This window comes from Primulina huaijiensis, chromosome 18 (genome assembly GCF_012295235.1).
Source record: "Primulina huaijiensis isolate GDHJ02 chromosome 18, ASM1229523v2, whole genome shotgun sequence".
Taxonomy (NCBI): domain Eukaryota; kingdom Viridiplantae; phylum Streptophyta; class Magnoliopsida; order Lamiales; family Gesneriaceae; genus Primulina; species Primulina huaijiensis.
Window position 1 is genome coordinate 4,476,193 of NC_133323.1, and position 9,706 is coordinate 4,485,898.

Consider the following 9,706-nt stretch of genomic DNA (forward strand, 5'->3'; position numbering starts at 1 on the left):
TTACATAATGAAAAGATATCATTGGATAAAAATAACATATTATAATGTAGGTAAACATAAAAAATTAAATATTAATAATCACATATATTTAATATATGAATAAAGAGAATGAAAAGACACATTTAAAATAAGCAATTAATATAAAGCAAACAATTAATAAGGAGACAAATGGAAATTCACATATAAAGTCACATATTTATATATATAATAGATATTATTTTTACCAAGGACTCAATGGTGACTATGGTGGTGTTCGGATTTAGTTTCAGTATTTTTTTATATTATATTAAAAAAATATTATTAATATTTAGTGTTGGAAATATCTATCATTGTTAAAGTTATTGAATATATTAGATATTTTAAAATTTTTAATTAGTATAATTGTATTTTAAACATAATATATTGGGTTAAATTATAGATATTTGGGGGGAAAAAAAACGGCTAATGTAACACAATATAGCTTTGTTTTTCGAGGTGGAAAATATTTCGCAAAACAATGTTTTTTTGCCTTCTTGTTCTAAAAGAAAGTGTCGGCAAACTTAATTACCCTACTATCTGTTAGTAAAATTAAAGCCCGGAATGTCCTGTACAATCATTTGACACTAGTTCAAGATTTTGGGTTAGATTGAAGATTTACTCGATGCACATGAAGGAATAGCGGTAGCGGCTTCTCACAATATCAAAAAGCAATAATAAACAGCATAAACACAGATCTATCTGTATCATTGAAAACGACGATGTAACACTGTAGTACTAATCATCATTCGAAGTGAAAACTTGATAAAAATCATCAATCCCAAAAGCTAAGAAACCCAAAAACTATAATTCATCATCCGTGTCCATCAGTTCTAATTCATGTATAATAGAAACAACTGAAAACAAAAGGCTGTTGTAAGCTACGACAAGAAATAAAACATATATACGGTTTCACTTGGAATCATCGGCTTCCTCGGAACCGCCGCACAACTTGGGTTTGAATCCCTTCTCCAGCATCTTTTCAACCTGTTCAAACTGCAATCCCTTTGTTTCCGGTACTAGGAAAAAGATGGCCACAAGTCCAATGAATGAAAATCCAGCAAACAACAGAAATGTGCCTGAAGAACCTAGTGCTTTGGTTAAAGTTAAGAATGTCTCGCTGACTATCAGGTTCGAAACCCAGTTCGAAACCGCTGCGATTCCTCCGCCAATGCCTCTATATGCTAGTGGATATATCTCCGAGTTCACGATCCATGGCGCAGTTCCCATCCCAGGCGAATAGGATATTATATATAGTCCAAGAAGTAGAACCGCAAAGATCCCGAATTTGCTTGGACAGCCTTCTGTATACCACGTACGACGTTCTCCAACACACATTGATCCTACAGCATTAGTTGCAGCCAAGCATGCTCCCGGGTGATACTAATTATAAGATTTTAAAACAATATTAGATTATTAATTAAGATGTTAAGAGTGATAGGTGTCTATAGTATGACCAATAATCAATACATGTAAAATAAGAATATAAGGATATCTTACTTTGTTCTCTCCATTGGCGCAAAAGCCGCAATGTGAGTCTGCTTTCAGGCAAGACATACAGTTCCAGGAAGATGGTTGTCTGGCTTGCAAGAAACTGGAACACGTCGAGTTTACACCAAAATGGGAAGATTCGAAAGTGCTAACTCGTGGTGCGTGTTCAGAGGCTTCGTAAAACAGGACAGATAACGTGACAAGGCAGATTATGATCCCAAACATAGATATGATCATCAATCTACGTCTCCCGAATCTGTCAACAAAAGCCATGCTAACAATTGAGCCTATGGCGTTCACGCCAGATGTGATGAGGGACAGTGCTAAAGCTGTCTTGTTAGAAGCAAATCCGGCTAGCTGAACAATTGTGGGACTGTAGTACATGACGGTGTTTATGCCGACAAATTGTTGAGCAACTTGAACTGTTATGCCCGCGTATAGGCCTCTTCTTACAACGTCATTTCGCCAAACGTTTTTAAGTTTAGCAAGTATGCCGTTTCCGATTACCCCTTCCTCGGCTTTTTCAGCTTCAACGGAAGATTGCAGAGCGTTCATTTCATCTTCAACTTCGTGGGGAGGGTAGATTTTCTCCAAAATTGCCCTAGCTTCTTTAACTTTGTCCTGGTCAAGGTTGTCAAATCAAAGATATCCGTGTGAGAAGTTTCACCAAATCTTTGAGAACAAATTTTCCTCCATAACAGTACATATTAATAAAATAGTGCAAGAAAGGGGCTTAGGATGTTTCTACCTGCCTATATAACCATCTAGGTGACTCGGGAAGCGACATCATCAAGATGATTTGAACAAGGGCTGGAACTCCTGCTACCCCGAGCATCCAACGCCACGTTCCATGCGTCTGAAAACACATTCATAGTGTGTGTAAAGATAGATGTAAACAACAATTTCAGCATAAACCTTCTGGAAAATAAAATACCTTTGTGAATGCCAAGTTGATAAGATAAGCCAAGAATTGTCCTCCTGTGATCAACAAACCGTTTGTGCTAACCAAGGCTCCCCTGATCCGAGCAGGGGATGCCTCAGAAATATAAAGTGGTGCGGTCATGGATGCCATTCCTACTCCTAAACCGACTAGTAGTCTTCCTACGATTATCATCCAAGGGCCTACAGCCGCAGCCATGACCATCGCACCCACGAAAAAAAGGCAATCAGCCAAAAGGATTGATTTCTTTCGGCCATACTTGTCGTTAATCATTCCACCTAAAGCAGCACCGAAGATAGCTCCTGCTACTGCCATGCTCACGATTGTTTCCTTAACATCGATGAAAAAAAATAGTAATTACCACAAACGAAAATGGCATGAATCTTAAAGATTTTAATGTGCCTTGTTCCAGAGAAGGGGCGAGCCTAGATAATGGTAGGAGAAATGGGGTGTCTACACAGAGTTTTGTGGGGGGAAACTTGCCGTTTCAGAAAATTTAAACATACAACTTTTAAAAGAAATTCGTTCGAGGACATGTTGTGGTCGTGGAGTTACCTGCAGCCATGTCTGTGTCTTGACAGATGGGTACTCATCTCGAATGTAGAGCAGGGCACCAGAAATAACACCTAGTGTTCGTGCAACACAAATTTAATCATACAATAAATCATTGACAATAGAAAATCTTGTGCAAATTGGCAGAGAAATCCAATTCAAAAGTAAATAAAGCAGGGTAGCACTTTCATACCGGTATCGTAACCAAACAAAAGCCCTCCTATGCCAGCTGAGAAGGCGAGGCGCATGATGTAAGGAGTCTTCCAAGTCGTGCGCCAGCATTCTGTGAACTCTGTTTTATCCGGTTTAGTAACGCCTCCCTCCATATGATTTGATGCTCGAAGTTAACCTCAACACAGTTTTCCAAGATCAACCAAATTTTATGCCTGAAAGGAAAAGACACAGCTGATGAGTTTTATCAGCCAAAAATACATTCAATTCTGTTAACATATCCACGTTTCTCAAACAAATATAAACCAAAATTGACCTTGGATGAACTAAAAAACTGCGGGTTTTAAATTGTCTCAATCTCGTGAAGTTCTTAATGTTTTTGCCAATAAATTAATCTGATATCAAGTGTAGAAAAATCCCAGAAATAATTAATAAAAAAACAAAGAACTAAATTATAAAACCCAGCATAGATTTAAGCAGTATAATCAAACGGTACTCCCTATATCTGTTTCGCAGATAACTCAAGGACAGATTAAAGAACTGAAAAACAAAAAAAACTAAAAAAACGTGTAATCCCAGAAATTATTATTTGAATATATGGTGGATTGGCCAAAAAAGTTCTAAATTTATGATCGGAATACAAACAAGACAGATGAAGAAAACTCTGTACACTTCACCTTCTTGTCCTTTTTCTGCATGCAAAATTTGTATAGTGCGTGTTCAAAATCAATTGAATATATGGTTCAGATATGTGAGCAAGGCGTGTTTATATAGACTGAACGGATTGGAAAACAGACCAGTTTGACGAAAAGTGGTAGGATTGTGTTAGAACTCTTGATTCTAATGAACAAATATATATTGTTTTTTTTATATATAATTATCCAAAATTATTTGAGATAGTTACAACAATTTGTTTAACACAAATAAAAAAAACAAACTGATACGTGAAATCTTCAAGATAAGGGGAAAATTTTGATTTTGATCGCACCTTCGTTAATGATTGTGTGATTGTATTTATGCCTATTATCCATTCAAGATTAAGATCTTAATGGCTAATCATATTTACGAGGAGATTTTGGAGTACTGAATTGACCATATGATATCTCTGTGTATATCAATTATAAAGATTTTCTTCTTTTTTTTTTCAATTGTTCAAATTATATAGTCCAATTTATATATTTATTAATATGTTTTATTTTATTTTTTTACTAATATACATACAAATATTAACTAAGTATTAGAAAACATGCAACTATTTTTTTGAATTAATTAAATAAAGATAAGATAAGAAGTTTATTTGAAAACTTTGTTTTTTCAATTATTTTTTTAATATATGTGAAACGTCAATATATTTGAGGCAAGATAGATATATATATATATATATATATGTATATATATAATCTAATATCACTTATATTCGTATTTTATTAATTTTAGAAGTTCAAGAAAACTGTTATGATCGTAAATTTTCTAGCAGATAAAACTATCTCAATGTTATCAAAATCTTTTAAAAATTTAAATGAACGTATCATTGATGATCCAAAAAGTACAAAACACCATAAACTTTTAGATTTTTTTAATAAAAAATAACCTATACAGGTTTTTTTATTTAAATACAATTTATTTTTAAAAAATCTTTGAGGTTTTTTCATAAAAATAAATTGATACAAACCACAAAATATCACAACAAATTAACTGGTCAGCGGGTTTTCGGGGAAGTTTGATCGTGAAATTCAAATTCTAAATTTGTAAACAAACAAAATTACTTATATTTTATTTTCTACGATACACACACACACACACACACACACATATAAAGTTGTAAACAAACAAAATTCTTCTTATATCTACGATGGTCGTTCTTATATATATAATATATATATTTCATTAGATCATTAACCAATATCTCATAATAGTCAAATTTGGGTCTTTGCACTTGCATCCATGTCACGGTCAATTTTTAAAAAAATTATCAAAATAATGTCAGTATTATTTTATATTTGTTACATTCTGCTATTCCTATAATATTTTACTAAAAACTCTTTGAATTATGAGAAATATCTTTATATATTCACAAAAATTCTTGTGAGACGGTCTCACGGATCAATTTCGTGGGTCGAATATCTTATTTGGATCATCTATGAAAAAATATTACTTTTTATGCTAAGATTATTACTTTTTATTGTACATATCGGTATGGTTGATCCGTCTCATAAATAAAAATTCATGAGACCGTCTCACAAGAGACATACTCTTATATATTTACTAACTTCGTTGTCCCCAAAACATATTGATTTGGTACAGCATACAATCTAATAATTATATTAAAATTAGGCTTTTTTTGTGACTATCTCATATATATGATTGATATTTTTTTATGAAGACATAAATCGATGTATATTAGGTAAACTATCAAGATTAATACAATAGCTTGCATAGTACGTTAACAAAATAATTAATAATGATCAAATATATGTGACATGTTCGTGTGATAAAATAATGATAGGAGGAATTGAACTCATGAGTCACGATCACCTATTTCAACAAGTGTATTTGATGTTATCAACTACTAACTATAGTATTATATTTCAAAAAAAAAATTCATTGGACTGAATAAAGTGATGCTTGAAAAAATAATCAAGAAAATGGATGAAGAAATGGTTATTCCTTTTACTTTTTTTTTTTTAAAAAAAAAAGAATCATTTTTATTCTTTCAAAAACTTTTGTCACGATCGGACTGAAACATAACAAAGAGAAAATTCAATATATCTTTTTATGTCACTTTTCCTAAAGTTGTTTTGGCCAATTATGATAAATTGATACCTTATCTTAAAGGGTGAAGACGTCTCGGATCCATTTATTTATTTAATTTAAACTATAAAATATCTAAAACTTCATTTAATTTTAAAAAATAAAAATTTAAACCATTCTTTATTGCAAATTTCAGTGAAAATGGGGATATACGGGGAATAAAAAAGGAAAAGTGCATGCAGCGTCTTGACGCCAAAAGATCCAAAACGACTTTAAAAGTAGAGTATCCATGTTGGTTGACGGCGGTGGCAATTATATAATATAAAACTATTGAGTTATGCANTATAGAGGATAGTGGAGAAGAAGTGGGTATTGTTGTTGGGGGAAATTAGATTTAGAATAAGTTGCTAATAGTAATGTCATTTATAGGTTTTATGTGTGTATAAAATGAAAGTGATACTACCCGAGAGACATCGGTTGAAACAAACGTTTTGAAGCAAGACACGACGAATAAACGACTCAAATGAAAAAAAAAATGATATTTTGAAGAAAAAAAACTCCTACCCATTATTAATCTAAGCAAGAACCTCGGTACATGATTCCACCTTGACCCGTTCTCTATAATCGAGATAAGAACTTTGGCATATGAGATCGCACCTCGACCCAACGACACAATGAAGCAAGGACCCAAATAACCCATAAATGTACCTTGATTCATTGCCTACCAGTAGGATTTACTTTGATAAGTCTATGATTGATCACATGGACTGAAAATGAGATGAAAAGTATGTATAACTCTTAGAACCTTCAAATTCAATGATGAATTTCAATCAAAACGGTCTTATTTTCTATATAAAAAAAAATTTAATAATAACAATTACAAGGTATATATACATATGACAATTAAAGTCTAACCTAATCATAATGGTCTTAAAATAAGATCTAAACTGTGCTCTAAATAGCCCACAAAATTAAGTTACGATTATTACAAAAATAAACTAATGAAATACCTAATATTACACATTTTAATACAACGATAAAGGTCCTAAACAATAAAATGAATTAAAACTCTCGATTTCGAACTTTTATTGATCCAACAATCCATGTTTTTTGCTTGGTTCGATCCATGTAATTCATCAGATTTTTTGCAGCACATTCATTTATTACGTCGATTTCTCTTCGAATCCCATACATTCTGAATTGTTGAATACAGGGACATTTTAGTGGTTGGCCCATGGACCTTGGGACCAACTAGTCCTCTTTATAAATTATAAAAAAACATTCAATTCCGAGAAAATTGAGCATGTGTAACCTAAAAATTATTAACCACCATCGAGCTTAAACTTGAAAATCTGTCTTTTATTAAATAAATAAATAAACAATCCGATTCGAGTCCAAATTATTTTGAATTTGGCAAGTAAAAGAGAGAAGGATGGAGCAAAATGGTCAAAATCATGTATACCTTCCTCCAAATTACCTAATCAAAGCACCATTTTACATCTCAAAATAAATATTAGAAAGCATGATATTGGAAGATGAATTGGACAATAATTATAGGTTCGGTAGAGGCATAATTTACCACAAATTTTTTTTACTTTTAAAGTTATTTCCTAGAAATTCTCAAATTTGACATCACAAAATCTTGTGAAATCATGCATTTTCATCGAGAAACAAAACTGGGTCCGGTGGTCCTGTGCATAATAATCAACCATCCAGTAATAGGATGGCAGTATTAGCGTGCAAATTGTACTTGATTGTCACACTCCAACCTGTGTGATGGATGCATCCATGCCCACTCACTCACCCCATTCAATTTACCATATGCTTCTACGCAACTCACATTACATAGAGGTTCATCTTACCCAAAAAAAAAAAAAAAATTAATAAAAAGGGAAATAATTTCGTTGTACTCTTTAATTTCCCGTGATATCGTCCATCTACTAAAAAACAATATTTTTTCCGACGAATTTGTTGCAAAGATTTTCTCGACACAGTTCATTTTACTAACGTGATTTGCAGTCTACTATGATGATCATGAAGTTTACCCAACGCACACTAACAAGTAACAGCTACGAGTTTCATCGTCATTACAAATAATATAAAAAAAATTTCGGATCAAACGCTTGTCGTTTTACTAAATATTATAACTAATAAAAATAACATAACTTCAATATTTATAGTGCTCAACTCCAAAACGCAAAGTGTCAAATGCTTACATAACAAGAACAATATATTGCTCCCAAATATGAAAAAAGTTAAAATTTTATGATTATTTGACGATGGTGATATCATATATCTATAATGGAGCTAGATTGAGATATGTCCATAGGTATGTATATAATATAATATAATAAGAGTATGTTTTTTATAACACGGTCTCACGAATATTTATCTGTGAGACGGATCAATTATACCGATATTCACAATAAAAGTAATATCCATAGCATAAAAAGTAATATTTTTCATGGATGATCCAAATAAGAAATTCGACTCTTGAAATTGATCCGTAAGATCGTCTAACGAGAGTTTTTATGGAACACATCCTATTATTTGGGGGGTGGGTCTCATGTGAGACCGTCTCACGGATCTTAATCTGTGAGACGGGTTAACCCTACCCATATTCACAATAAAAAGTAATACTTTTAGCATAAAAAGTAATATTTTTTCATGGATGACCCAAATAAGAGATTCGTCTCACATATACGACTCGTGAGACCGTCTCACACAAGTTTTTGCGACCATCTTTATTTTGGACCCGAAAATATAGATATCCGGGCCCACTGTCCGTTTGGGGATCCGTGCCCGTGTTTCGGGGATTTGGCGTTACGCGCTGTGGTCCTCATATATAATTAACTTCAAATAAATTTATTACCATGTCAGGTCCTATTTATATCGATGAATTTGAATTTGTGACGATAGTTGATTTTAAATTCATTAGTTTGAAATTTTTTGAACTAATTGGATACATAAAATAGAAGTAAATATTAAAATAAGTTATCCACTTTAGATCAAGTATGTTTTAAATCCATCATCAAAATTTTTTTTTTAAAAAACGAATCGATCCTCGATTTATTGATTTAATTTTTTTTTAAGATACATACTATATTTAATCATAAAAATACGTGGAATCCGTACTTTAAGAAACATAATATATAAAATACGTGAAATTCACGAGATCATCAATTGAACATGTTATGTTATTAAAATATAAAAGTGTTATTCCAGATGTACCATAGACTTCACTCAGAGGTAGTATACATGATTGATTATATGCTGGTCTCGCTCACGACACCTTAATTTCTACAATCAATTCAAACTCTACGATGTTAAGCTCCCAAATATATTGTAAACCAAAGTTTTATGGTAAATTTTTTCTAAATGGAAGAAAAAGAAATGTAAAAAGATTTGTCTTTCCAACTCTCATAAAAAAATATGTACATTTTTGCTTTATTGAATTTAATTATTATTATTGTTTTGGTAGGTATCATTGAAACATTTTATGTGTTATCTAAAATACTAAAATGCTGCATAAAAATTGTTTGATAAAATGATTCAACTAACTTATTTTTTATTATTTCAATTTGCATTCTTTTTATATTATTTCCAAAATGTTTAATAGAAGATTATTTTGAGTGCTTCCGATTGATTTAGAAACAGATTCATTGTAATCTCTCGGTGCTCGGTTCAATTGAGGGTGAAAATGAGTCGAGCTACTCATGAGTAGCTCGAGTATTTTATGAGTATGCTCGAATAGCTCGCGAGCAATTCAAAAATACATAAATATAT

General features: G+C 32.0%; 1 protein-coding gene across 2 annotated transcripts; it reads right to left on the bottom strand.

Moving 5' to 3' along the window:
- Nucleotides 1–695: 695 nt before the first annotated feature.
- LOC140965107 (inositol transporter 4-like) lies at nt 696–3,980 on the bottom strand. Of its 2 annotated transcripts, none has more exons than XM_073425167.1 (7): nt 3,847–3,980; nt 3,192–3,384; nt 3,002–3,072; nt 2,441–2,776; nt 2,255–2,362; nt 1,516–2,127; nt 696–1,398 (listed from the first exon to the last, which is right to left on the bottom strand). In XM_073425167.1, the coding sequence occupies exons 2-7, from the start codon at nt 3,322–3,324 to the stop codon at nt 928–930; spliced, it is 1,731 nt and encodes a 576-aa protein (XP_073281268.1). In that variant the 5' UTR covers nt 3,325–3,384; nt 3,847–3,980; the 3' UTR covers nt 696–927. The 2 variants fall into 2 exon arrangements, with proteins under 2 accessions (XP_073281268.1, XP_073281269.1); XM_073425168.1 differs by having other exon boundaries at nt 3,192–3,417; nt 3,847–3,970.
- Nucleotides 3,981–9,706: the final 5,726 nt, after the last annotated feature.

Coding starts and splice junctions, on each gene's coding strand:
- LOC140965107 (XM_073425167.1), bottom strand. CDS start 3,324: ATGGAGGGAGGCGTTACTAAACCGGATAAAACAGAGTTCACAGAATGC. Junction 3,073..3,191: donor TTTGTTTGGTTACGATACCG/GTATGAAAGTGC, acceptor CACGAACACTAG/GTGTTATTTCTGGTGCCCTG. Junction 1,399..1,515: donor GCGCCAATGGAGAGAACAAA/GTAAGATATCCT, acceptor TCTTATAATTAG/TATCACCCGGGAGCATGCTT.